This window comes from Rousettus aegyptiacus, unplaced genomic scaffold (genome assembly GCF_014176215.1).
Source record: "Rousettus aegyptiacus isolate mRouAeg1 unplaced genomic scaffold, mRouAeg1.p scaffold_m13_p_1, whole genome shotgun sequence".
NCBI classification, from domain to species: Eukaryota; Metazoa; Chordata; class Mammalia; order Chiroptera; family Pteropodidae; genus Rousettus; species Rousettus aegyptiacus.
The window spans coordinates 9,334,548-9,362,522 of record NW_023416284.1 but is presented as its reverse complement, the minus strand read 5'-3'; the positions used below and the strand labels follow the sequence as shown (position 1 = coordinate 9,362,522).

The 27,975-nt window shown below is 58.2% G+C and overlaps 1 protein-coding gene across 2 annotated transcripts; it reads left to right on the top strand.

Moving 5' to 3' along the window:
• The first annotated feature begins 75 nt into the window (after window positions 1–75).
• On the top strand, window positions 76–26,903 carry EPHA2 (EPH receptor A2). 2 transcript variants are annotated; one of them, XM_016128397.2, is made up of 17 exons: window positions 76–284; window positions 4,793–4,860; window positions 6,724–7,393; window positions 15,464–15,619; window positions 15,726–16,058; window positions 16,569–16,684; window positions 16,921–17,074; window positions 17,578–17,677; window positions 18,154–18,209; window positions 18,407–18,532; window positions 18,629–18,814; window positions 18,997–19,058; window positions 19,160–19,369; window positions 19,576–19,725; window positions 20,492–20,685; window positions 21,269–21,424; window positions 25,955–26,060. In XM_016128397.2, the coding sequence occupies exons 1-17, from the start codon at window positions 203–205 to the stop codon at window positions 26,058–26,060; spliced, it is 2,925 nt and encodes a 974-aa protein (XP_015983883.2). In that variant the 5' UTR covers window positions 76–202. The 2 variants fall into 2 exon arrangements, with proteins under 2 accessions (XP_015983883.2, XP_015983882.2); XM_016128396.2 differs by lacking the exon at window positions 76–284 and adding an exon at window positions 1,046–1,363 and having other exon boundaries at window positions 25,955–26,903.
• The last annotated feature ends 1,072 nt before the right edge of the window (window positions 26,904–27,975 follow it).

Here is a 27,975-nt window from a genome sequence, read left to right as displayed (position 1 = left end):
ACATTCCTGAGGGCGTGGCTTTCGTGACGTACGAGCGGGGCATGAATGAACACGAGCCGGTTCTCACCCAACTTCCATTAAAGACTCCCGGCAAGAGGTGCAGAAGTTGCGCGCGGTCAGCGGGCGAGGGCCGGACACGTAGGCCGGCGTGCGGGCGTGCGGGCGTGCGGGAGCGGGCACCGTGGAGAGCTAGGAGCGCGGCATGGAGCATCGTGCGCCCCGCGCCTACCTCGCCCTGCTTTGGGGCTGGCTGCTGGGCGCCGCTGCGGCGCAGGGCATGGAAGGTGAGTGTGCGCGCGGCGGCCGCCCGGGCCCCGCTCAGCCGGGGCGGCCTGACCGCCGGACCTCCGCGCCCCCCGGAGCCCGGCGCGCCTTTACGCGTGCGGCTTTGGAAACCGACCTGGCGCCGCCCAGTCCGGCGTGCTGAGGTGGGGAGGGCAACCGGGTTGCGATCGGGACTAAACTGGGACCCCCGCCTGGTGATGTAGGGGCTTCAGGGACTCAGGGTGGCGGCCCAGGAGAGCGGGGCTCGGAGACCACTTAGAAGGGGAAGCGACAAACGGCCACGCTGCTGCAGCCCGGGCGGCAGCTTCGGGAACGCGTCCCGACGGGGACAAGGGGTCCCTTGGAGACCTGGGTGCCTGGGGGCTTTCCGCGCGCGGACTCAGCTTCTTAGTGACCTGAATTCACTAACCCGCTTGCCCTGACTTTGCGGAGAAGGCATTTCTGTGGATCCTCCTCATTTTGGGGAGGGGGCTCTTCGGCTGGAGTGGAGCCGGCTGCAGAAGTCCCCGCGCCCTGAGATTTTCTCCACGCCCCTTTTGCCTCTAGCCCGGGAGCAGAGCGTGGGGGGCGTTTCGGGTCAGTTTGCCCACGCGCAGCCTTCGGTCCTTCCCACCTCGCGCTCACAGGTTCGGGGGACAGGTTCGCGGGCGCGGGTGCGGACAGGAAGTCCCAAAATCAAGAGTTCTGAGCAAGGAGTGACTCAGAACGAGGAAATGCGGCAGGTGGGGCCGCAGCCTCTCGAGGTGTGGAGCCATCACCCCAGGGCCACCAGGGAGTCCGGGCACCCGGGGGGCGGGGACTGAATCACCCACCCCCGCCCTGGCTCTCCCCGAGTTGGGCTGGGTGAGGGGCCCTCAGGCTGTGCTCTGGGCTGGCAGGTTTGCGGATGGGGGCCCCTCAGCTAGGGTCGTGGATAGCATGGGGGCTCCTGCCGGTGGCAGAGGCAAGAGGACCTTCCTGTCCACCCAGCGGAGGCCGGCTTCAGTTTCCGATAGAACGAGTTTTCGCCGGCTGGCCTGGGCCGAGCGAGGCTTCCGCAGGCTCCACCAGGGGGAAGCGCGGAGGAAACCCTGGCCCAGTGAGAAGTTTCCTTGAGCCTTGCCTTCTTTTTCCACCTCCCAAACCGAGATGGGAGGTTTTACTCTTCCAAGTTGGGTGGGAAAGAGGCCAGAGCTGGAACCGTTGGGGGCAGTGGTAGGGGGCCACATCCTGTCCCAGTCCCTGGATGGGTCAGGGCTCCTGGTCCCAAAGTGCAGGAGTGGGTAGTAGGGATTTCTGGGACCCTCAATACCCCCCACCACTCAGCTTTTGGTCCTTCCCCTTCCTGGGGAGCTGCGGCTGGAGAGAAGGGAAGAGATAGCTGGACTCACTGCAGGCCTTTCTCGAAGGCCGCCCTGGGTGGGTGGGGGGGTGCTTAAGCGAGACTTACTCTTTGGGGTGATTGTTAGGCTGTAGCCCCAGTCCCTGGCCTGGATTCCTGGAGCTGTCTTGTCCCTGTGCCCCCCAAACTGAGCCCTGCCCCAGCCTAGATGACTTGCCCCCTACTTCCATAGGAATTGGGAGGAAAATGCTGTGCATTGCAAAGCCTGGGATGGAGGAATATTTTGGCTTAGGCTCTGAGAGCCCCTGTGAACGATTGCTTAGGGAGCTGTGCCTTTTGGGAGGGGGAAGCGATGGCCCAGCCGGCAGCTGCTCGTTTGTTATGGGATTCAGGCTGGATGTGGTTGAGCTGCCTAAGGGTGGGTTGTGGAGCAGGGAGCAGAGAGGTGGACATGCACGCCCCTTCCACCCTGGATCCAGGCTCCCTTTCCTTCTCCCTTCTCTCCCCTTCCCTGTGGGTAGAGGAGCGAGGCTGTATTTGGAGACTCGGAGGGAGTCTGTTAGATTCCCAATGGACACTGAATCTGTCCTCTTTTTACAAAAGGAGAGACCGAGAGAGGCCCAAGCCCTCACCAGCCAGGGCCCTCTACACAGCGGGGGTCAGATCTGAGCATCTGGCTTCCTGGGCTGCCAGAGCCCAGGGCCCCTTGCCCTGTGGTTTCGGGACTAGCTGGGCAGGGGCGCACGCAGGGAGTGCTGGCTCGAGGGAGGCGGGTGGTGGGAAAGGCCCGGAGTGTGCTCGGGAGGCCTGGGAAGTCCTTGGCTTCTTGATTCTGTAAGAGCCCAGTGTACTTTTTCCCTTCATTCCCTCCCGCCCTCCCCCCCCCAGTCTCTTGCCTCTCCCTTTAGCCGATCTTGGTTAAAGAGGGGTGGGGAACAGGGAGGTGACACTAGGAAAGTGGGTGGCAGTGTTGCATTCGAGTAAAACAGTATGAACCTGAGAGGATGACATGGATGATGGAACTTAGGGCAGAGAAGGAGGCTTTAGGGGCGGGGCGAGGGATAGGGGGCTCCCGGGTGAGTCCCGCCTAGCCTGGGCCTCTCAGTGAAGCCTTCGGGGGCAGCTGAAGGGCTCCCAAGCCCCCACCCCTTCCAGGGAAGCAGGCTCCTCAGTCCCTGGGAGCGCAGGGGAGAGAGCCGCACCGGCATCAGGGTGGAGGGACAGGGCTGGGCTCTCCTGTTCCTGGTGATCGGTTCTAGGGAATTTCCCTGGGAGGGGGCCCCTTCCTCTGTGAAGGCTTCTTTTCTTCTCCGATTGAGCCCTGTGATGCCTCTCTGAGCCAGCCCTGGGGCTGGAAGGGGCGTGAGCTCTGGCAGGGGTGGCAGGGGTCCCCCCCCCCCCGCCCCCGTGCCAGGTTAACCCTTCAGAGCCTGGGAGCCGTCAGCCCCCCTCCCTTGGGTGTGGACTGCAGCTTCCTACCCTTTGGGGAGCCGGGTGTGGAGGACTGTGAGGAGCACTCACTGTTGTCCTCCCACCTACCCAGCTGGAGCCCGGAACCCCAGATTCCTTCCTGTGTAAGCCGGGACATTCCATTTGCTAGAGAGGTTAGTGAGTTTTCCAAGCCTGGGCCCTGGGCATGTACGAACACATCCCTGCCCCTTCCTCCGAGCCCCCAGCCACCCTCCCCTACCCCACGGCCTTGAAGCTGGTGCCACATCGGACTTCCTCTCCCCCGTCTGGGCTGCTGGACCCTTCCAAGAGAGCTCCGGCCCGGGTCAGTGGGTCGGATGGCAGAGCCTCACTGTCAGGCCTTCAGCTCGGGGGAGCCAGGCAGTCTGACTGTAGGAAAGGCTTCCTAAGACTCTTCTCAGGCCCCTCGATGACCCACCCCAACCCAGGCCCTGCCTGCTTGGAGTTCCACTCCATGAGTTGTTCTTCCAAGTCCTGGCCTTGAGGAATGCCGCGTTTTTTGACTGCCAGTCCTCAGGCTCCAGGGTCCAGAGGGAATCAGTACTCGGCCCCTGACCCCCGCCACCTTAGAGCCTTACGCTCTGAATCGGGGGACCTTGCTTAGGTTCCATGCCTTAGTCGCCCCAATCTCCTTGCCCTCCAGGGAGGCTGGCACCTGTTGGCAGATACCTGGACTGTACTTGGAAGCGGCAGAGGGGCAGTACGCAGGGTCTTGGGTCTTGGCTGCCACCATTGAGCCTGGCAGAGAGCCAGGCTGGAGCGATGGGAACTGACCAAGGGCAGGACTAAATCTAGGGACGCCCGCAGGTAGTGTATCCCTCCCCCAGGCTCCAGATACCTCTCTGGGGACAGCATGGTCCTGGCACCTGGTCCTTCTGGGCCTGGAAGTCCCCTCTGAGGATTCCGTCCCTGGCAGGGCAGTGACCCGGGTGTGAGGAGCAGGGGCAGCAGAAGCCACTCTCTCAAGGAGGGGACCTCGCCAGCTGTGTGTATCTTTGGGCCCTTCCCAGAGGCCCCTGTCGGTTCATGACTTTATCCCGCCTGATCTGTGGCTTTTGTGGTGGGCAGATCGGTTTCCAGACACCCCCCACTGGTTCCCCCGCCCCTCCCTGGAGCTGTTCCCACCTGTTCACAGCCCTCTCTCCTGGGAGTTTCACGAGACGCGTGTGTACGTACATGTAAGCGTACGTGTGTGCTATGTGGCCGGGTGGGGTTGGGGGTATTTCACGCTGGGGAAGATGGGACAGGAGTAGACACGAGGGCCCCCAAGGCCCGGGTGCAAGCGACGTGCTGCCGAGAAGCCTTGTTCCAGGAGGCAGACGGGGCGGCGCGGTGTCACTTACCAGCCCTGCCTGCCTCAGCTCTCTGCCCAGCTGCTGTCCCCCTGCTGGGCTGAGCTCTGCCCTGCTCTGCCTAGCCGGGGGCTGACCAAGGGGGGGGGTGTGTGGCTGGAGCTGTGGCCTGGGAGACAGGAGACCTAGACCTCACCGAACCTACCGCGCGGCTTCGACTGCGTCCCATCCCTTCCCTGGGCCTCTGTTTTCTTACTCGTCAAAGACAGCTCTCTTGGATATAGTGGGGTCTCTCTCTGAGGGCTGAGGAAGCCATCCATGTCTCTTGGGACGGCTTCCCGTGGGGGACTCTCACCTTTTCCACCATGGCCTGACCCGTGGAGATATCCCCAAGCTCACCGGCCTCCTCTCTTGTCTCTTCCAGTTGTACTATTGGACTTTGCCGCAGCTAAAGGGGAACTCGGATGGCTCACACACCCATATGGCAAAGGGGTAAGCCTTCAGTGTCAGGCGGAGACATGGGAATGGGGAAACTGAGACCCCGGGAGGACAGGGCCAGCCTGCATCAAACAGCTCAGCCACGGTTCAAGCTCAGGGTCCTGCTTCTCACACCAGGCTCAGAGTCGGCCATCCCAGGCTAGGTGGGCTGGGGATTGGAATGCAGGAAAGGAGTCGGACAGAAAGAAAGGGCCGGGAGACGGCCGAAGGCCCTGGCCGAGCAGCGACCTTGGATGCCCCAGAGGGCCGAGGGTCTCAGGGGGACCCTGTCTGGTTCCCTCCATCCACCTCTTGGGAGGGAAGGGGTCAAAGGCTCCCCCTGTGGTTCAGGTCCCAGCCCAGGTGGTGAGGGATGAGGGAGAGACAGGGAACAGTGGCTCCCAGGTGCCCACAGCCCCGGGGAACCGAATCCATTTTCTCCCTCCGGGCCCCTCTCTCCGTTCCCCCAGCTGTTGCTTCTCCTTCCTGCTCGTGCCTGGGTTTGTTCTGCCTCATCCCCATCCGAGTGTCCTCCCCTCTGTCCACCCGCCCTGCCATGACCGGGGCTGGTGGACAAGACACTAGTGTCCTTTCCCTGGCTTTGTACATGACTATCGGATGGTCTTGGGGAAGAAACTGCTGCTCTCTGGGCCTCAGTTTCTCCCTCTTTACAATGAGTTTGTCTTGAGGCCCTGAGCCAGGGAGAAGTGTGTCTCCAGGAGGCTACTTCAGACCGTTCCCACTGCTGGCCAGATCTGCGTGAGCCTGGTGCTTGTCCCCGGTAACCTTAGCTCTGAGGAGGTCTGGCTATAGCTCTAGCGGATTTCCAGGATCCCGGAATGTCTGGCCGGGAGGGGCCAGACCTTCTAATCCAACCTGGTCATTACAAGAAGCAGGAAACTGAGGCCCAAGGGCATTTGAGGCATTGGCCAGACACTGGCCTGCAGCCCAGGCTTGTTTCCTCAGCCCCTCTGCTTTAATTCATTCATTCATTCATTCATTCATTCATTCATTCATTCAAAAAATACTTTGCTGAGCACCTGCTCTGTTCCAGGTGGTTCCTGGGGATGCAGAGTGAATGAGACATACTCCCTTCCCCAAGGAGCTCAGAATCTAGTGTGGAAGCCAGGTGTAGGTGTCCCTACATAGGTGCCATGTGCTGTGACAAAGAGGACATAGAGACCGTGGGAGCCAGAGGGGGACACTTGGCCCAACCTCAGAAATTTTGGAGGAGGCTGAGCTATGTTCTGGGTGTGTGTGAGGGGCGGATAGACACTTATCTGCCCCCAAATCAAAACCTAAATGATAGAGGATCATCTGTTATTTCAGACTTAGCCTCTTCCCCTGCCATTCACACTCATCTGCGTATCCGCAGGCACGGTGAATGGTGACGATGACGATGACGATGATGACGATGATGCCAGCTGTCTCGCATGACAGCTGTCTCATCCTGCCCCTGCTAGGCAGTGCCCTCGGCGTTCTGTAGACGTTGTCGTTTACCCTCACAGCAATTCTTTGACATGGGTCTCGAGCTCCGTGTACAGGTGTGGACTTTGAGGCTCAGAGAGCTTTAGTGATCTGCTCGAGGTTACATGGGGCTCCTAGTCTCTGCCCCCGGCTCACAGCCTGGCATAGAGGTTTAGCACCTGGACGTTGGGGTCAGAAACAGCAGGGAGACAGCTTCCGGCTCAGCACTTGTAGCGTGTGTGGGTGACATGAAGCCCCTCGCTGGGCCCCGGTTTCTTCTCCTGTAGAAAGGACAGCAGAAAATGAAAAATCGTCTTCCTGATGCGGAGCTCTGCCCCCCGGGCTTTGCCTCTGGGCCTCGGTTTCCCCCCGGGGCCTGCCCACACTAATTGTCCTGTCGGTCCTGTGCAGTGGGACCTGATGCAGAACATCATGGACGACATGCCCATCTACATGTACTCCGTGTGCAATGTGGTGTCTGGCGACCAGGACAACTGGCTGCGCACCAACTGGGTGTACCGCGGCGAGGCCGAGCGCATCTTCATCGAGCTCAAGTTCACCGTGCGTGACTGCAACAGCTTCCCCGGGGGCGCCAGTTCTTGCAAGGAAACTTTCAACCTCTACTACGCAGAGTCGGACTTGGACTACGGCACAAACTTCCAGAAGCGCCAGTTCAAAAAAATCGACACCATTGCACCTGACGAGATCACAGTCAGCAGTGACTTTGAGGCCCGCCAAGTCAAGCTAAACGTGGAGGAGCGCTCCGTGGGGCCGCTCAGCCACAAGGGGTTCTACCTGGCCTTCCAGGACATCGGCGCCTGTGTGGCACTGCTCTCTGTCCGCGTCTACTACAAGAAGTGCCCCAAGCTGGTGCAGGGTCTGGCCCACTTCCCCGAGACCATCGCGGGCTCCGACGCACCCTCCCTGGCCACTGTGGCTGGCACCTGCGTAGACCACGCGATGGTGCCGCCCGGGGGCGAAGAGCCCCGCATGCATTGCGCGGTCGACGGCGAGTGGCTGGTGCCCATTGGTCAGTGCCTGTGCCATGCGGGCTATGAGAAGGTGGAGGACGCCTGCCAGGGTGAGTGACAGGGCAGGGCAGGGGTGGCAAGGCAAGCGGGTGCTGGGGGGGAAGCTGTGTTCCCAGGCCGTGGTCTTGGTTCTGGAGCTGTGGGATCTTGGTAAGGTCATTCCTGCTGTGACATGCAGCGGTTGTTAGTGGAATTAGCAGGGCCTTCCTGGACTTTAGCTTCTTACGACCGGATTCGCTTATTCATTGAGAATGAATGAATTGAGAAACCGTATAGTATGGAGGTTACGAGCAAGGACTCTAGGGCAAGAAAGCTTGGCTTTAAATCCCAGCTTTACATGTAGCCATGTGACTTTAACCTGGTGTCTTAACCTCTCTGTGCCTGGGTTTCCTCATCTGTAAAATGGAGATGAGCACAGTGCCCATCTTGCAGAGTTGGTAGGATAATCAAATGACTTAATGCTCATAAAGTGCTTAGGTCAGTGTCTGACACATAAGTGCTTTTAAGCTGTTATTTTTGATTCATCCCACAAGAATGTCTTAAGTATCTACTATATACCAGCACTGTGGACACTTGGTACCGTCCCAGGAGCTAGTTCCATTTCTGTTAGCTCACTGCGTTAACTCACCTTAGGCAAGTCCCTTAACCTCTCTGGGTCTCACGCTCCTCTTCTGCGCGTGGAGGTGAGCGAGTGGGACCCAGAATCCACATTCCCGGGATGCACGTGAGAAGTACCTGGGGAGCTTTAGAAAAATGCCTGCGTAGAGGAAGAGGGGAGAAGGGAGACGCAGGGTCTGCCCCCGAACCCGCACGTCCGACCCTCCCCAGGGCCACAGACCCAGAATCTCCCATACGGGCTTCTACTGACAACAGATTGAGCCCAGAGAGGAAGCCAAATCACCAGACACTCTCTGGGAACGGGGCCTGGGCATTAGCGAGCTCCCGTTGGGAGGCTGTGGCTTGGCACAGCCAGGGCTTGTGACAGCGGAAATCTCTACAGCAACGTGGATTTTTTTCAATGGGTGATTTTTTTTTTTTTTCTGGAAACGCCTGTGGGGCAGGGCATTTGTGGAATGCAGGCCGACCTTTGGAAGGCCAGCTCATCTGCTTTCTCTGGGAGCTTCTTTGCTGAGATAAGTGGGGTGTTGAGAAATTGGGGGTTTAGTCCCTGCAGTTGCACATTCCCACTGGATGACTGACCTTGGGTAACTCTCTCGTCCCCCCTGGCTTCAGGTTTCTAGTCAATAAAATGCAAAGTTCAGGTAGAACAGCTGACTTTATACTTGGGTTTTAGCCGTGGATCCTGCAACCTATGAAATAGATTAAAGTGTTGGAGGAGCTCGAAGCCCTCTCTGAGAGGCCCCACTTGCCTCCCAAAACAAATCCTCAGACCCTTGCTTAACACCGTCTGCAAACCCCCGGGTGAGGTGTTCCTTCAGAGCCTGTCCGGCCATACGCCTCATACGCCTGCGGGGTAGACCATCCTCCTGTGGTATCCTCTCCCTGCCGACCCTTCCTACCTCCGCCCCGTTGTCCTTCCAGCTCCCCTTTGCTGAGGCTCAGAGTCCCCCTTCCCCTGGCGTCCCCTTTTTAGGTGACCCGCCACCGTGCACACTCCCTGTTCCAGACAATGACTGCTGAGGTGGGGGCTGCAGCCGCCCAGTGGGTCAGCAAACTCCTCCCACACACATTACCTCCTCACACAAGAATGCGGGGGTGGGGGGTCAGGGGCAGCTGAAAACTTTCCACAGGCTGGTGATTCAGGCCCTGCAGAGATAAGTGGAGGCTGGGGCTGGGAGGGGTCTCCGCGGGAAGCTGGGACAGCCTTCCCTCCCCCGGAGGTGGGGGGTCAGGGGTCTGGCGGGCTTTGTTTGTGGAGAGCTAGCAGGCTCTGGGTTGAGTAGAGAGGACTCGGTTCTAAGAGTGAAATGTTTGACTTCACTGGTGGGATCCTCTCATTGCCAGCCACCTGTTGCCCTGCTTTTCTTCCTCGGGGTCCCTCCACCAGAATTTCCTTCCTTGTGCTTTCGGGGCCCTTTGTGTGGCAGGGAACCTCCAGCCCGGCTTCTCTTTATCCCTCCAGACTTTTCCCAGCAGCCTCTGACTCTGATGCCGATGGAGTGAATAACAGTAACTCCCGGAGACAAGTGCTGAGGGCAGGAGTGAGCTGGGCAAATGCTTTATCCGGATGCTCTTACTGACTTCGCACCGCCTATGTGCGAGGTAGAAACTATTATCCACCCCGTTTAACAGGCAGGGAACAGAGGCTCAGAGACTTACCTGGAGTCACACTGTATCAGCACTTGAATCCGGGCCACATAGCAACCTCCCGGCCAGAGGAGGGGGCAGGAAATGGGGCGGGAAATGACCAGTTCCTTTGGAATCCCTGACTCAGCTCTTGGCCTTGGGACCTGCTTCAGGGCAGCCCCGGGATAACGGGTCCTGGTACAGGACGTGGGGTGACTGGGGGGCTGTTACCGAGCATGTGGAGGGAGAAATAGAGGGAGGTGCAGGGTCTGCACCCCCCTTCACCCCCCGCCACCTGACCTGCCATGGAACTGTGGATCTGAATTCTCCCATGGGGCCGTAGACCCAATTCTCCCATCGGGGCTTCTATTGATGACAAACTGAGCCCTGAGGTCACCCAGCACCTGCTCTAGGTTATTCCCAGAGTTCGTTTCTCCTCACGGTTCTTTCCCCAGGAAGATTGGAGCTCAAGAAAGAATTAAATGGACAATGGAAGGGAGGCACCTCCCAGGTGCTAGGTTGGACAGGTGGGCACGCTGCCCAGAGAGCTCTCGTGAGCTATGTCAGGAATGAGCCAGCTTCACTCCAGCCCGCTGCCCGCCCGCCCGCCCTGCCTGGGGGACAGTGGAGTCACTCAGGCTGACCGTCATCTCCCCAGGGGCGGCTTTGTCTCCCTTTTCGTCTCTGCTTCCTGTGCTGGCATCGGCAGCTGAGCCGGCGGGGCCCCGGCTGGCGCCTCGGCCAAGGGGACTGTTGGCCAGGTGAGCAGGTGGCCAGCGGCTTTGGCAGGTGGCCTGCTCCCTCAGGAGCTCTGGCCCTCAGGGACGGACGTCTCCTCTCTACTCCAGCTTCTCCAGCCCTGGTTCTTAGGGACACCCATTCTAGACATCATGGTGAGCATTTCACAAACAAGATTTTCTTCTGTCTTCATAAACAACCCAAAGGGGCTCTTTACAGATGAGGAAACTGAGGCCCAGAGAGAGGAAACAGTGACCAGTGACAAAAAGGTCTGGGGCCTGGCATGAGGAAGCCAGTACCCTGTCCCCACTTGCCACTGTCCTACGCACAAGCCGTGTAACCTTGGTGAGTCCCTTCTGGGCCTCCGTGATCAGTGTCTACCTCCTGTAACTTTCTGTTGTGGCTCAGTCTGAGAACCTGGATGGCTTTGGCAGACTGGTGACTATGTGACATCACTACTTATGGCAAGGGGCAGGGTCCCAGCTCTGGCATCCTGAGTGGCCCAAGCCTAAGCTAGGGTCCATAGCTGAAGGGGAGGTGTCCCCTGGGCAGGAGATGGCTCTGGTTAAGGTAGTTTTTAGACTGTGACGGGGACTATTGGCAGGGGGCCCTGCTCTGTCAGGACATGGCTGATCCTCACACTGGGGGCTCTGTGTACTCTTGATTCTTGGGGCTAGTCCCTTCCCTGGGGAGTGCCACCGGACCTCAATTCTGTGGAGTTCCCTCTGGCCTGCAGGCGTTGGGGCATGCGGGGCCCTTACTCCATACCCGGTCTGCCCCACCCGTAGCTCATGCTGGGGGCCAGTTCAGGTGTTGGCAGCTCCTTGGGGCGGCCCCTCCCGCTCTCCCCGGAGGTGAGTGGGTCCCTAGAACGGAAGGAAGGAAGGAAGGCGGCTAGGGAAAGCAAACAGAAGATAAAAGGCTGGTGGAAGGGGGGAGCAGGAGGTGGGGAGGTAGCTGTGCTTATTATGGCTTGAAGGAAGAATATGCCCCAAGATAATTCCCCAGGGCCTGTGTGAAAGGGGCAAGGTGCTGCCAGCAACCAGGCCATCGGACGCCTGCTTCTGTGAGGATGACAGGGCCTGCTGGGGAGCAAGAAGCCACCAGGGCCAGAGTTACCTCTTACCTTCCTTTGCTGGGTCAGTAACTCATAGATTGCCATTTGCTGCCTGCTAGGGCAGGAGACAAAGTCCACGCTCTGCATCCTTAGGCTTAGGTGGCATGCATGGTCACCAGCGGGGTACGGGCTTGGGGAGGTGACCCAGGTGAATTGCCACCACGAAATCTTAACCCTCCGACCTCGCCACCACTGGCCCGGCTAGTGGTTGGGCCTGGGGGGAGGGGCTCTGCCAGAGACTGGATTTGCGTCATGCCAAAGGGCGTCTGTTCCTGAGTCACCCCACGCTGCCACCTGAGGGGCAGGCACCGGGAACTGGAAAAACCGGGGTGCAGCCTGGAGCACAGCCACTGTGCCCTAATTCCCCTGCTCGGAGCGGTCTGGGCCCAAACCAGGCTCTTTTGCCAGGCAGGTGGGTGTCCTGGTATGCCACCCCAAAGGGTCTCCCTGGTCACTGAAACCCTGCTCACATCTGTGGGCCTAGAGAGCATGTTAAATGTGCACCTTGTTTTGCCGTTCACACACACTCATCCATCCATCTGTGCATCCATCCAATTCACAAACATTAGCTGAGCACCTACTGCATGCCAGCCTCTGGGCCGGGACCGTGGGACACAGATCAGTTGGACTCCGTGCCTGCTCTCCAGGAGCTTCCAGTCTCATAGAGGCTCCTAATGTGTGCAGAAATAATTTCAAATGAAGCACTAAAGCCAGGCTCTGAATTCCCCTGGGGCAGAAACAGTGTTTATCTATCACACCATCGTAGCCCAGCACCCAGCGCTGTGCCAGACACATAGGAAGTGCTCAAGTTCTAGCTGGTAAACATAAGATTGAGTAATAGATGCTTTAATGGGGCAGAAAGGGGCCAGAAATTGGACAGTCTGGGAGGGCTGTGTCGAGACGCTCTACAACACACAAGCTGAGTATTGAAGGATGCACAGGAGTTTTGCTGGTCGGCTAAGGGACAATGAGTATTTCGTATATGTGGCTTTGTGTGAGTGTGTGTGGACACCAAATGTGTGTGACCTCTGTCCCCACTTGACTGCCCAGAATGCCTGGAAATCCAATCAGGCAAAGTCAGGTAGACACAGGAGCTTGCTGGTGTCCTGTAAATGAACCCTGGGGCCCCTGAGCCCTGGCACACTCTGGCGGGGACAGCCCCTCGGAGTCCCGTGGTTGGAGGAGGGGGCAGCACATTCTCATCAGGCAAGCACATGCCCTGTTGACGCTGCCTCTTCACTGTATTATCCAGCACATCCGCAGCGGAAATCTCTCCAAATTCCCTCTTTCCTGCCGGCAGCAGGCGGGCCACCCCCGGGCTCTGGGGCCAAAGAATGGAACCCAGCTCTTTGCCCACTTCCTCCTGTTGGCATAGGCCTAGGGGCTGGGGGGAGCAACCATGTGGTTGTGAGGTGGAGGTATTGTGGGGGTCTGCAGGTGGCTAAAGCTTTTAGCAGAACTGAGCCCAAGCTGTGGGCGCTTGTGGCCCCTCCCCAGCCTGAGAGCCCAGGCTGGGAAGGTGCGATTGTGATTCTAGGGGCCCCTGAGCACCCCAACTCTTCTGGGCCTAGACCTCCTGGAGCCAGCATTTACCCAGGAGCTAGGCCCCTCGGCAGACAAGTCAGGGCATCTGGGAGAATCGAAATCCCAGTATAAACATGGCCCAGCTTTCTCATTTTTATTTGAAGATTTGGGGGAGGAGATTGCTATTTTTATATGGTAAGAGATATGAGGAGAAATGCAAAATACACATGGATTTCTTATATACAATAGGAGACTCGAAGGACTTTGGGGGCTTGAAGGAGGCCACTTCGGCCACCGCAGCCAACACCCCCAGTTTGATCCCATTCTTTTCTTCCCACAGGACATACATGTGCCCAGTGTGAAAAGACCTGTGTTAGGACCTCCCTCCCCTGCCTCCCCGCACACACAGACACCCCCAGCTGCTCCAAAATCAGTCTTGGGATTTTCAGGCTGTTAAGCGGGTCAGGACCCATCTCCTCTCTTAGAGCTTGTTTGTTCCAGGATGGCTGATCCCTGTTTGCTCCAAATTAAGATGCTCGTGGGAAAGGAGAGAGGCTCGGAGTCGGGCATCCTGGGTTCAGGTTTTGGTTCCGGGTCTTAGGAGCCTGCTGACCTTGGACACGTGGTTTTGCCTCTCTGTGCATCAGTTTCCCCCTCTCCAAGGAGGGATGAATGATGACAGTGCCCAAGCATAACAGGCTTATTGTGAGGACTAAGTGAATGTCAAGTGCTTGGCCCAGAGCTGCACGCAGTAGCTGCTTAATCAGCTGTCACCGTTTGTAACTAGGGCTCCAGGGTCCGCACAGAGCAGGGGTCAGTTCTCAGGATCCCCCATCCCGGACAAGCCCCATCCCCTAGAGCACATGTGCAAGTTCTTTAGGGGCCTGTGCTGAGGTTCTGGCGTGGCAGGATATGGGGTGAGAAAGGCTGCCGGGTGGCCTTTGGGCCCCCTCTGCAAGCGGTCATTAATAGAAAGTCATTATCCAGCACTATGAGGGTCCTCGGATTCCTGTCCCCTGACTCCCAGTCTCCTTCCCACTTCTGCTCACACAGGGGACAGAACAGGAGGGAAACTTGGTTCATGATTTTTCTTGATAGTGTAGATCTGATCGTGCCGTAATTCTTTACATCAAACCTTCAACGGCTTTCATTGTCCCCAAGATAGAGTCCCGCTCCTTGGCCTGGCTTTAAGGCCTTTCTCAGGCTGGTCCCTGGAGACCTCTCGGCCTCATTGCCTGCTGCTCCGGGCCGTCCGTGTCCACGAAGCCTCTCAGACTTTCTGTATTTGTCTTGTTCTTTCTCACCCCTAACTCCTCCCAATATTTCTGCCCTGCTGAACTCCTACTCAGCCTCTAAGCCCCAGCTGAAATATCCCTCTGTGACTCCTCAGACCTCTGGCTAAGGTTGTCTCCATCCCTTTAGCCCTTTGCCCACGCCTTTATGGTAGATATTGTCACATGTGCAGGGGCTTTGTCTCATCACAGGGTCCGTGCCCAGCACAGGGGCAGGCAGAGTAGATCAGTGAGTGTTTGATGAATGTGGCACTGAGGCTGGAGATGTCTCAGGACCCTCTCCACGGATTAAGCTGAAGGAGGGGAGCAGTAATTGTAGGGTTGCGGAAGAGGTCCCTAGTGTGACCCTACCCCATTCTGGCTATTTCAGCAGCTGCCCAAGCCGTGACAGCCCAGCACAGTGTCTGGGCAGCTTCCTGCCTGTAGGGCCAGGAAGGGTTTTGGGGCAGGGGCAGGATAGGGCAGTGGGAGGAAGAAGCCTCTGGAGTCAGGTGCCTGAGCCCCTAGCCAGCCTGGCCAGGATGCGACCTGCTACCAGGAGAGGAAGAGCTGTTTCCTGGCTGCCCTTGTGAGTGGTGGAAATGACTCAGTCCTGGAGGTAGATCCAGAGAAAACGCTGGGGGCCTGGCCTTTCCTGCTTTCTGGTCACCCAGCCCCGGAACAGGAAGGCAGTCAGGTCTTGGGGTGGGGGGAACACCTGCAGGGGTGGCATCCTGAACTGGTGCGTCTGGCCGATCAGTCAGGGTGGTGGCGATAGTCACCGAACACAAACAGTGGAGAGGACACAGTTACCGTCATGGGCAGCTTGAAGTACAGGTGGGGACCCATTCGGCTGGTCTGCACAGATTAAAGGAAGTACAGCTTGCTCTGTCCAGTGTTCAGCCAGGTGTGAGATAAGATTCTTAGGAAGCTCAAGAGACTTGGACTTTGAATGCTGGGCTCAAGGGTGTAGTGCTTCTCGCAAGAGCCATTGGGTAGTAATGCAAAGGTTCGGAGCATGCAGATGAGGCATTTCCTGGGTGCCTGGCAAGAGCTAGGTAGGTGCTTGCCACGCATTTTCTCATTATAAGACATTGTACCAATGAGGAAACAGGCCCATAGAGGTTTAGTGACTTGCTTGGGGTCCCACAGCCAGGGAGTGGAACAGTCGCTTGGGGTGGGAACTGGCTGAACTGACTGACGTCTGTCCCCGTGTCCTCCAGCCTGCTCTCCCGGATTCTTCAAGTCCGAGGCATCCGAGAGCCCCTGTTTGGAGTGCCCTGCACACACCCTGCCGTCCCCCGAGGGGGCTACCTACTGCGAATGTGAGGAAGGCTACTTCCGGGCCCCGAAGGACATGCTGCCGACGCCCTGCACACGTGAGTTTGCAGTAGGTGAGGGAGGGCGACTTAGGTGGGCACAGCATGCTGGTTGACATGTCCAGGGCTACCTGGGTCCGAGCTCTGACCTTTGCCCTCTGCACAGGCCCGCCCTCTGCCCCGAACTACCTCACAGCTGTGGGCATGGGTGCCAAAGTGGAGCTGCGCTGGACTCCCCCCCAGGACGACGGGGGCCGCACGGACGTCGTCTACAGGGTCACCTGCGAACAGTGCCTGCCCGAGTCGGGCGAGTGCAGGCCCTGCGAGGCCAGCGTGCGCTACTCCGAGCCGCCGGACGTGCTGACCCGCACCAGCGTGACCGTCAGCGACCTGGAGCCTCACATGAACTACACCTTTGCCGTAGAGGCCCGCAACGGCGTCTCAGACCTGGTGGCCAGCCGCAGCTTCCGCACTGCGAGCGTCAGCATCAATCAGACGGGTGAGGGCCCGTGGTGGTGGGTGGCACCCAGGTGGGACTCCAGGAGGAAGGCCACCCAGGCCTGCCTGAGCCGTGTTCAGAGAGGCAGCAACCAGTCGTTAAAAGCGGAGTCCCCGGAGTCAGGTCCGAGCTCTGTCACTGTGGGCAAGTTACCTAACCTTTCTGAGCCTCGGTTTCCTCACCCGTAAAATGAAGTAACAGGGCTATTGAGAGGATGTAACACATTTTTATACGTAAGGCCCTGAGAACAGTGCCTGGTTCATAGAAGGTATATAGCAAGAGTTGGCTGTCATTGTTACTATTTGCGCACTCATAAATGCTCTCGGGGCACCTCTAATGTGCCATCCTGGTGGGCCTAGGACCTGGGGTTCAGTGTTCTGGAGCTGGAAGTTACAAATTTCAGGTGGGGGTCTAAAAAGCCTGAGCTTTTTATGGACAGGACTGGGTCTAGGGGCACTGACCTCCCACCCCCAGGTGGCTCATCACACCCCTCCTCTACCCGTTGCCCAGAGCCCCCCAAGGTGAAGCTGGAGGACCGTAGCACCACCTCGCTGAGCGTGTCCTGGAGCATCCCCCCGCCACAGCAGAGCCGCGTGTGGAAGTACGAGGTCACCTACCGCAAGAAGGTAACTCACAGAGGGTCAGGGCTGGCTCGGGCCGGGCTGTGAGCGGACGGCTAGCTGGTCACATAGATGCTGCACATGAAACAGCCATCTGAAGAACTCCGTTCTGCAGATGGGGAAACTGAGGTCTGGGCTAACGTAGGCCAGTTGCCTTGCTACACCGAAGTGGCCTCCGGCAGACAGAGCCGATGCCTCTGCCTGCCCTCATTGTCTGCCCTCCCCTCACCGGCCACCCACAGGGGGACTCCAACAGCTACAACGTGCGCCGCACCGAGGGCTTCTCCGTCACCCTGGACGACCTGGCTCCAGACACCACGTACCTGGTCCAGGTGCAGGCACTGACGCAGGAGGGCCAGGGCGCTGGCAGCAAGGTGCATGAGTTCCAGACGCTGTGTGAGTTGGGGACTTGGGGTGTGGGCCCGGCCAGGGCCCTGAAACAGAGCAGCTAGGACATCCTGGGAGGAGGAAATGGATCGAAGAACTTAGAAACGCCCTCCCCTGCTTTGCCAGGACCCAGGACAGCCCTGTGTGGGTCGGGCCCCAAGCCTGGGGAGGGGGACAAATTGAGGCCTGGGGGACGATGACCAGGGACTTGTGTTCAGGGCAGTGTTGTGAGAAGGAGGGACATAAGCGCTGGCATTGGTAGACCCAGTTCAAATAATTCATCGTGGGAAGAGTCCCACACACTTGGGGGGTGCCTACTGTATTCCTGGGGGAGAGCCTCTCACTGACCATCTATGAGATGGGAGTACAGGTCCTCATGAACCATCACAAGTACAAGCGCCCGGCATGAGTCTCGGGGCCCGAAAGTGGGCTTTGGGAACAAGTTGGGGTGTGGCCATGATGTGGGGTGTGGGGAGGGGGCTGCCTTGTCATCACTTGGTCTCCCCCGGCAGCCTCAGAGGGATCCGGCAACCTGGCGGTGATTGGCGGAGTGGCTTTCGGTGTTGTCTTCCTCCTGATCCTGGTGGGAATTGGCTTCTTCATCCACCGCAGGTTCGTTGGAGCCCATGCTCCGGGCTCCTCAAGGCGGGTGGGAACCTCAGTTTCCTGTCTGGAAAATGGACCGATAGTGATTTCATCTCTGCCTCCCGAGGGCATGAAGATGCAATGAGCTATGAAGCGCTCGGCACAGCTCCTGGCGCGCCACGGGGCTTGGGAAGCAACGGGCATTGACTTTGCTCTTGTTTATGAACTGTGTGTCCACACTTCCTTTGGACGTGCAGACAGGAAGTGCCAGGAAGCGCTAATGAGGAAAGCCCTCATTACGGCCATGACAGGGCACAGATCCCAAGGAGTGAGCCCGCTTGCTCACTTCCTCTTCACCCCGCCCCGGCCTGCCCCGTGCCCTCTGCAACTGAGCAGACTGCTGAGCACATGGAGCCCCCACTCAGGACTAGAGCAGGGTCAGGAGGCTCCTGGCCAGAGCAGGCTGCTGACCTCCCTGTGTTTGGTTCCTCTGGGGTTCTCAGGAGGAAGAGCCTGCGGACCCGCCAGTCCTCCGAGGACGTTTACTTCTCCAAGTCAGGTGAGTCGCAGCCCCCTCTGTGCCCGTCCCCGCTGTCCCCAAGTCCTCCCTAGTTCTGTGGTGGAGATGGAGGCAGTCAGGGCACCCCCAGGGCTTCCCAAAGCACCCTGGTCATGTAGCCACCTCCTCTTCTCTAAGGCAACCCCTCCCAGGGACCCTCCCTGAGCTATGTGTGACCCACCCCCTTCTCCTTCCAGAACAACTGAAGCCCCTGAAGACATATGTAGACCCCCACACATATGAGGACCCCAACCAGGCCGTACTCAAGTTCACCACCGAGATCCATCCATCCTGCGTCACACGGCAGAAAGTGATTGGAGCAGGTGAGGTTGGCGCACCTGCCGAGAAGCCTGGTGTGGGTTGGGAGCGCCTGGCGCCCGGGCTGACTGGGGTTTTCCTGCCACCTTGCCTGCCTGCAGGAGAGTTTGGGGAGGTGTACAAGGGGACGCTGAAGGCGTCGGGGAAGAAGGAGGTACCTGTAGCCATCAAGACGCTGAAAGCCGGCTACACAGAGAAGCAACGGGTGGACTTCCTCAGCGAGGCCAGCATCATGGGCCAGTTCAGCCACCACAACATCATCCGTCTGGAGGGCGTTGTCTCCAAATGTGAGGCTTGTCACCAGAGGTGGGGGTGGGGGGCCCTCAGGGGCCTGACCCCACAGGTGGAAAGGGGCCGCCCACTAGGGCCACCAAACGGGGGGCTCTATCCACAGCTGTGCCCACGCCCCTTCCCATGTCATTTCCTTCTCCTACGGCTTCCCCTTACACCTGTGCCCGCCCCCCCGCAGACAAACCCATGATGATCATCACTGAATACATGGAGAACGGGGCCCTGGACAAGTTCCTTAGGGTACGGACGTGGGCTGTGGTGGGCCGGGACCTGTGGCGGCGGGCTTGGGGCGCCCCGGTGGGCTTGGGGCTGGCTGGCAGCTGCGGCTTGTGCCCCGGCAGGAGAAGGACGGCGAGTTCAGCGTGCTGCAGCTGGTGGGCATGCTGCGGGGCATCGCGTCAGGCATGAAGTACCTGGCCAACATGAATTACGTGCACCGGGACCTGGCCGCCCGCAACATCCTCGTCAACAGCAACCTGGTCTGCAAGGTGTCCGACTTCGGCCTGTCCCGCGTGCTGGAAGACGACCCCGAGGCCACCTACACCACCAGTGTGAGTGCCAGAGCGGCCGTCCCCACAGGGGGGTGGGGGAGCCTTTGCCCTGCTCTGGGGTCCTCGCACCTGCACACCACAGGCGTGGTCCTCAGGAGGCCAGAACACTTGTAGGGCACACAGAGGAGGGGCCCTGACTGTGATATCTGGCCCTGACTGGGGCTGGTCGGAAGGGACTGTGGTGACTGGGCCTGGGTCCCCTGCAGGGCGGCAAGATCCCCATCCGATGGACGGCCCCAGAGGCCATTTCCTACCGCAAATTCACCTCAGCCAGCGACGTGTGGAGTTACGGCATCGTCATGTGGGAGGTGATGACGTACGGCGAGCGGCCCTACTGGGAGCTGTCGAACCACGAGGTGAGCCCCTCCGCCCTGCCCAGGCCTGCCCTGGGCCGGAACTTAGACCCGTAACTCATTCCCCACCCCCGAGGGCGGGGCAGAGAAGAGTTTTGGGGGCTAATTTTCCTCTAGTACAGGCCATTCATGGGTTTGTTCAGTGAGTGTTTCTTGAGGGCCAGGCCTTGTGCTGGATTCCAGACCCAGTAGGAGGACAAGGAAACGTGTGTGTGTGTGTGTGTGTGTGTGTGTGTGTGTGTGTGTGTGTGTCTGCATGTGCATTCATGTGTGCATGCACCCATGGATGCATGCATGTGTGTGTGTGTGTGTGTGTATACATGCCCGGTGCCTCACCTGGCCGGGAGGTCTAGAAGGCATCCCAGAGGAGGTCACATCCCGGCTGAAACAGCACAGTAAGGTAGCTAGGTGAAGACAAGAAGGGCACAAGCGCTCTAGCCAAAGGGGGCAGCTTGTGCAGACGCCCAGAGACTGGGGGGCGGCTGGCTGCAGGGCGCACAGCATGGCTGCTGCCTGGGGTGCCCTGTGAGGGAGCAGGGCCGGGGGACCCTTTCTCACTGGAGCTCTGGACCCAGCCCCTTAGGGCCCGCCCTGTGCGCAGCTCTGAAAGTTGTGTGTTGGGCTCAAGAAAGGAGGCTCTCCTGTCTGTTTCTAGGGCTCCCCTTCCCCTCTATGCCACCTCCATGAACTGGGGCTCCCCAGGGGGCCTGTGTGGGTTTGCGAGCTGTGAAGGCAACCCTCACCATCCAGCCCTTTCTCCCCTCCCCAGGTGATGAAAGCCATCAACGATGGCTTCCGGCTGCCCACGCCCATGGACTGCCCCTCCGCCATCTACCAGCTCATGATGCAGTGCTGGCAGCAGGAACGTGCCCGCCGCCCCAAGTTCGCCGACATCGTCAGCATCCTCGACAAGCTCATCCGGGCCCCCGACTCCCTCAAGACCCTGGCTGACTTTGATCCCCGGTAAGTCCCATGGCAGCCCCCAGTTTTACTCCTGAGCCACTTCAGTGTGGTGGTGACCAGCCGGAGCTAGTGGGCAAGGGGCTCAGAAGTTATGTGTGAGCTTTACTCAGGCTGGACGGGGTGGGGTGACTCAGGTAGCACTAACAGAAGCCATCAGCATATACGGTAAGGGTGCCAGACGCTGCGCACAGCATCTCCACGTTTTAACTCATTTAAACAACCTACAGATGGGTCCTGTAATTACCCTCCTTTTGCAGATGGGAAACTGAGACAGGGGTAGCAGGTGGCCAGGCTGGAACTGCGACTGTAGAAACCTGAATCTCTCCCTCAACGTTTTGCCCTTTTGTGGTTGGTGGTGGTGGCGTGGTCAGGAGGGGTAGAGGGGCAGCTGAGTGCTTTCGACATGCCGTGCTGTCCCCCTGAACCTCCCTGACTTTACTTTCCCGTTGCCCAGATGAGGAAACTGAGGCACGGGGCGGCTGGGTGAATTGCCCGGGTCAGGGAGCCGTAGGCTCAGGCTCAGGCTCAGGGAGGGCTGGGTGCTGCAGCCCCCTCACCTGCGGGCGGGCGGTTCCTGTTGCAGGGTGTCCATCCGGCTGCCCAGCACCAGCGGCTCAGAGGGGGTGCCCTTCCGCACGGTGTCCGAGTGGCTGGAGTCCATCAAGATGCAGCAATACACAGAGCACTTCCTGGCGGCCGGCTACACCGCCATCGAGAAGGTGGTGCAGATGACCAACGAGTGAGTCAGGCTCCACCCATGCCACCCACCTGCCCCGCCCCCACCACCACCCACCTGCTTTTCTTTCCACCTCCCAACACTCCCCTCTCTTCTCTTTCTCTCTCCTCTTCTGGGGAGAGAGACTTCACAGGAAGAGGAGAACCAGGCCAGCAGCCAGCAATCCTGCCTGGCCGCCTCCTTTCTGGCATGTTTTTTCCAGAGCGGGGAAGTAATAGTAACTCATGTAATAACAGTAGCATTTTTCGAGTGCCGGCTCTGTGCACAAGCACTTTGCATCAGGCCTCGTGATAACTGGGCAGGTGCGTCCTGTCAGCCTTCTCCCTGGACAGGTGAGAAGTGGGCGCAGAGAAGGGCAGTGACCTTCCCCAGGGTTCTGCGGCCACTAGGGGCAGAGTAGGATTCTAGCCCCGGTCAGTCAAGGTCCAGAGTTTGGGGACTGTGGAGGTCATTAGTGGAGAAACCGAGGCTGAGAGAGGTTACGTGGCCCGCTTCAGCTCATACAGTTCGTAGCCAGGAATCTGGGAAAAGAAAGGCTTCCATTCACAGCCATCGCCAATTGAGGTCCCCATTTGCCTTTTGAATAGATGTTATTATTTACTTCCTATTTTACAAGTACGGAAACTAAGGCTGAGAGGTTACATAGCTTGCCTGAGGCCACACAGCTAGTTAGGGGCAGCATTCCCTCCAGGATGCCAAGAAGAAATGGCCAGTGCCTTTGGACATCCTGGCTGGTGCCCAGGAGAGAGGGCCCTGAGCCAGCCCCTCCTGGGCCAACCCCTCCTGGGCACCTCTCCCCACATGGCTGACTGTCGGTCCTGAGGTCCAGCCTGGCAAGAAGTGCCAGTTACCCCTCGCCCAGCCCTGGGTTCTGGCATCTGTCAGGCCGGCCTTTGGGAGCTCTTCCTTCCTCCCAGCTCCAGCATCAGGGACCTTTCCCGACATGGCCTTGGCACAGACACCTCCTCCCACCCCAGGGAGAAGACATTATCCTCTTAGCCTTTTGTGCCTCTAAAAATAGCGTTATATCCCAATGGCTTCACTTGTACAGGGTCCAAGGTCCTGGTGGGAATGGACCCCGGGCTCGGGAGGTTTTGGGAACCACATGGAAGGGATGACCCTGGCCCCCTATGGTTCTGGGTCACACAAGTTCTGGGATTTGGGCCTGTCCATGAACATTCTCTGGGACCTCTGACAACTGCTCAGCTGGGCTTCCAACCTGCTAATCAAGGCCTCTCAGATCAGGCCATGACCAGTCCCAGGGGATGGCTGAGAGGGGAGTCAGGCGGGGACAGAGCTGACCAGAGGGAGGTATGGAGATGTGGAGAGGGCAGACAGGTCCCGGGATATCTTTAGTTGCCAGCCAGCTGCAGGGTCTAAGCTTGGGCTCTGCAGTTAGAGCTGGGTTTAAGTCCCACATTTGCTGCTTCCTAGCAGGTGCCATTGGTCAGATTAGGTTCCATCTTTGAGTTTTGGTTTCTGGTTCCCCACTGCGGGCCTCACATGGGTACAGTACAAATAACACTCCTGGTACACAGTAGGGGCTCAATCCTCTATACCCTCGCTTTCTGCCTATGGCCCGTGGCCAAACGCCAGGGTTCCTGGGCTCCGTTCTTTTCCTGGGAAACCTGGAACCCCTTTGTCTCTCCAAGGGCTCCCACTGAGGACAGTAGCTTCTCCTCTTGGTGAGCAGAGCTGAGGGCAAGAAGAAGCGCTTACAGGAAACACATGTTCTCAAAGCCTTCCCGAAATAGCCCGGGGTGCTCTTCGGCCAATTCCTTTCCCACGAGCAAGGACGGGGCTGTCTTGTATTGATGGAGGTTGTGTCTGTGTGTGTTGTATTTTGAAAAGCCCTGGATAAAGGCAGGAAGTCCTTCCCCTCCTCCTCCCACCAGCCCGTTGGTGCTCAGGGCCAGAGCCTGCGTGACTCACACCACCCCAGCCTCCTTTTTTATTTCAAATGAATGAGATAAGTGGGGATCTCGAAGCACTTTTTCAGCCTGAGGCCTGTGTCGACACATGCCATAGATCCCAATGGGAGCTCTGGGCTGGTCTCTGGAGAATTTAGCCCTTTCTGGATGGTGCTGGGGTTCAGGCCTCAAGGTCCTCTCCCCCAACTGTGGCCTCCCTGCTTCCTTGACCCGCATCCCCGCAAGGGGCTGGGTGCACGTTCCCCTATGGTCCCACAGTGGCCACCTTGTCCTAGCTTGAGCATTCACTACATTGTCATTTTAGAGTCACTGGGTTTCTAGCTAGACTAGAGGTTTTAAATGGTTTTGAGGAGCTAATGAAAGTGGTGGACGTTTCACCCCAGAAAAATGTTCAGTCCAACAAAAGGCCCTATGTCCAGTGTCCGAGGCTGCGGCATACGGCGTCCTAGGAGGGGCTGAGGGACGCAGGTTGACGGGGCTGATGGTCTCCTCCTCAGCACAGGCTTGGCAGATGGAAGGTTTGCTGAGTGAATGAATGATCGGACATGTGAGGCCATTTCTCACTTCCCTTTCCTTGTTCCCAGGGCAGCACACAGTAGGTACCCCCTGGGGAGGTATGGCTTTTGAATTTCCCGGGGAAAAGTTTGCGAGTCCTTGGGAAAAAGGGAGCCTCGGCCATGTGTCTCCTTGGCCCTGTGATGGGAGCTGATGGGCGAGACCGCTCTGGGGCCAGTGTGTCTCTGGCTGGGAAATGAGGCAGGGAGGGTTTGGGGGGCTTTGTGGTGAAAGAGAGTAGGCCTGGGCAGGCGGCTCAGCAGCATCTAATCGAAGCCTCTCATTTTACATCTAAAGCAGTTAAGGCCTCGAGACAGGACAGGACCTTCCCAAGGCTTTAATGGAGTCTGGGATTAGAATTCAGCCTCCTGCCTCCCAGCCGAGGGCTTTTGCCTCCTTTCTACCTCAGCTCCCACCCTGTCAGATGAACTTCACTGGTCTGGGAGATGGGCCAGAGGCAGCTTGGGCAAAAGCTCAACGCCTGCTGAAATATTCATTCATTCATTCATTCATTCATTCAGCAGACACTCCTTGAGGACATACCGTGTACCAGTCCTACCCTTGACCCCAGGAGAGGAGGAGGGTGACGGGATGGGCCCAGGGGACCAGGTCTCAGCCACTGCCCTCCGATAGCTCACATCACCCACTGGTTCTTAAACCTGATAAAATGTGCCCCCCCCCAACCGCCACCTTCAGAATTTCAAGGTCGGGGAGTTTGGAGGTGGGCCCAGGATCCTGTCTTCTCAGTAAGTGTTGCCTGAGACTCACAGCGATGGGGAAAGCTCTGCTTTTCCAACCCCCGAACGAATAGGTTAGAAATGGCGTTGTAGCGGATGGTGAGGAAGTTCCCCCAGATGTCTGCCTCCTGGCCTTCCTGCTGCAGCGGGAGCCACCAGCCCCTCCTGGAGGTCTCTGAGCCACCCTCCCCACCCACCTGGGTCTGCCCTCCCTGCTCAGCACTTCTCCCAGGGCTCCCAGAGCCTGTGGGAAAGTCATGTCTCCGGAATTGCAAATAGGAGCTTGCACCATATAATTAGCTCCATTTACAGCCAGGAGACGGCCCATAAAAACCTGAGTGTTTTCATGGGTTTGGGCTGGTGGGTGAGGACGAAGGAGGAGAAAACTCCCAGAGAGCAATAACCGTCCTGCTCCAGGGCTCCGGGAGCGTAAGTGGTTTTACAAGGGGATGGAGAGCCATGGAAAGGGGGGCGAAGGGGCTGTGGGCTCCTGGGCACATCATTCTAGTACTGATGATGCTGCCTTCCCCCTCTGCCCCTGGTTTCCGTGGTCTAACACCCTTCAGCTGGGCACTAGTATCCCATTTTATAGGTGAGGAAATGGAGGTTCTTAAAGGGAAAGCGCCTGCCTCAGGTGGCTTGCCAGCCCCTTCCATTCGAGACCAGCAGAGCTTCAACCCTCGATAGTCGAGTATTTTCTGCATCTTCAGTCAGCAGCAGTGGAAACCTGGAGGGAGTAGGGGGTGAAATCAAGTGATGACTGGGACGAGACCTTAGGTGAAGGCCTTTGAGCAACTCTTACAGGGAGAGTCCCTGCCCTTGCTAATGCCATCAGTGCTGTGTAAGGAGGAGGCTGGGGACATTAGGGACAGACCCGAGGTTGAGGGCGGGGAGAGAATGCAGTGTTCACGCCCGGTTTGATTCCCAGCTCTTCTACCTCCTGGCTGTGTGACTTCGGGCGAGTCACTTTACCTCTCTGAGCCTCGGTTTTCCAGTCTGCAAAGTGAGGGTGAAGAGAGTGCTCACTTCACAGACAGTCCTGCAGATGTGATCGGGGGTGGTGGGGTGGGGGGCAGGAGGAGCTGCTTCAACGAGTCGGCGCTTCTATCATTTTCTTTGGCAAAGTTAGCAAGCTTTCAGGGTGCGGATCCTCCTATCAGGCCTCTAACTAGAACGCTCTTGCCTCCCTAGGTCCCCACGGCCCCCTCCCAGTTCTCTCTCCTCCCCACCTCCGCCTCCCCCCCCACCCCGCAGTTGCCCACCTCTCCCACGCCAGCCTCTAACTCTCCCTGTCTCCCTCCCACCCACAGCGACATCAAGAGGATAGGGGTGCGGCTGCCTGGCCACCAGAAACGCATCGCCTATAGCCTGCTGGGACTCAAGGACCAGGTGAACACAGTGGGGATCCCCATCTGAGCCCCGCTTGGCCAAGAATACTTGAAAAAAACACAGGGTGGCCTGCCTGCCAACTCAGCGCCTGGTCACCAGGGACCTTATTTATTTTTAATTATTCCGTATTGATGCCAACCTGAGGACTCTGCTTGGGGAGTCTTGGATGACACCTTGGCCTGAACTGAGATACTCAGGGACCCCGGGCTGGGGGGCGGGGGCGTCTTTGCCTGTGAAGGACAGCCAGCTGAGCACTTAGCAGGCGTCATCATGTTCCCAGCATCACTTGGGGCAGAGGCCCCACCGAGGCCTTTGGATGTACAGGCGGGATTTCCAAACTGGCCTCCCTTTCGCTCTTTTGGGAGGTCAGGGGGTCACCCCAGGACCACGGGAACAGGGTGCCTCAAGCCCTGCCCAGTCACAAGAAGAAGACAGACAGCAAATTCAGCTGGAGAGACCCAAAGTGGTTCCCCCCACCCCGACCCTCTAGTGCCTTGACCCCCCCAGGCCCTGTCCTCAGCCCCAGTGGGCCAAACCCTTGCTTCCCCAGAGCCCTCGCAGGATGCTTGGTTGTGTTGAGGTTTTTTTAAAATATATATTTTGTACTTTGTGGAGAGAATGTGTGTGTGGCGAGGGCCCCGCCGGGGCTCGGGGCAGAGGGCGCCCGAGTCGTGCGTTCCCAGCGCGGGGGCCGGGGCTTCCACTCTCCCCCCTTTAGACAATATTCATTACTCCGTCAGTGTTAATGGTTTCGTTTTGTTGGATATTTTTTTTTTTTGAACCTTAATTTATTATTATTTTTTTTTATATTTATTGTTAGGAAATGACTTATTTCTGCTCTAAAATAAAGTTGCAGATGGTTCAAACGAATCTTGGTTTTGCGTCTCTGGAAGGGCAGCGGGGTGAACAAGCCTTCTGTGTTGGACGTGGGGGGTGAGAGGCTCGCTGCCACCCCGGGCGTTTGAACAGAGCTGCTTTCGCAAGGCACGGATGTCATGTAACCCTGGGAGTGGGGTGGGTGGGAGGCGGGCAGGGGGCCAGGGAGTAGGCCCAGCCAAGCCCGGCCTCTATGCCGACAGGCTTTTGTCACCTTTGATCTCAAGGCTTCTGATGGTGGTGGTGGGGGGCGGGGAGGTGGAGAATGGTGAGAGCGGCCATCAGCCTCCCTCCCACGCATCTCCACAGAGCTGTTGAAATAAGATTCTTCGACCGTCCATCCATGTTGGGCTCTGAGGTTTATAAAAGCTTTTCACAGGTTTTGGCTTGTTGGAGCCTCGGCATTCTGAGTTTTTGTGGGTGGCCCCATTTTAGAGAAGAGGAAAGCTAAGGCCGGCTGGGTCCAGGAACAGGGCCTGCTCAAGGTCACACTGTATATCGGAAGCAGAGGCAAGAATTAAAAGTAGGGCCAGGAATCCCAATTAGATGCTTTTCTCACAGATGAGGAGACCAAGGCTCAGAGATATGCAGGGACTTGCCCCAAGTCACACAGCAGGAAGGAACAGAGGCCTTGAGGGAAGCCAGAGTCCCAATTTCAAACCCTGAGCCCTCTCCACTACACCAGGTGTCTGCCCTGAGTGCCAGTGGTCATTCACACCTCAGGAAGATATGGCACACAGGTGGCCAGGGGCTGGACCAGCTGAACAGAGATGAGCTGGAGCACAGGAGGAAGGCTTCCTGGAGGAGGTGACCCAAGAGCTGAGATCTCAGGGATAACTAGGGATTAACCAGTGGAGCAGTGGGAGAGGGTGATGCAGGCAGAGCAGATTGTGGAGGCGTGAAACCATGTGGTTGTGCAAGGGGGAACCACAAGCAAATTGGCATTATTTGGGCAGGACATGGGGTGCTGAAGAGTTCTCCAGGGCCTCGTAAGGCAAATTCTGGAGTGGAGCTTTTAAGCTGAGGGCAATGGGAAATCAGCAAAGATTTTAAGCAGGGTGAGGTA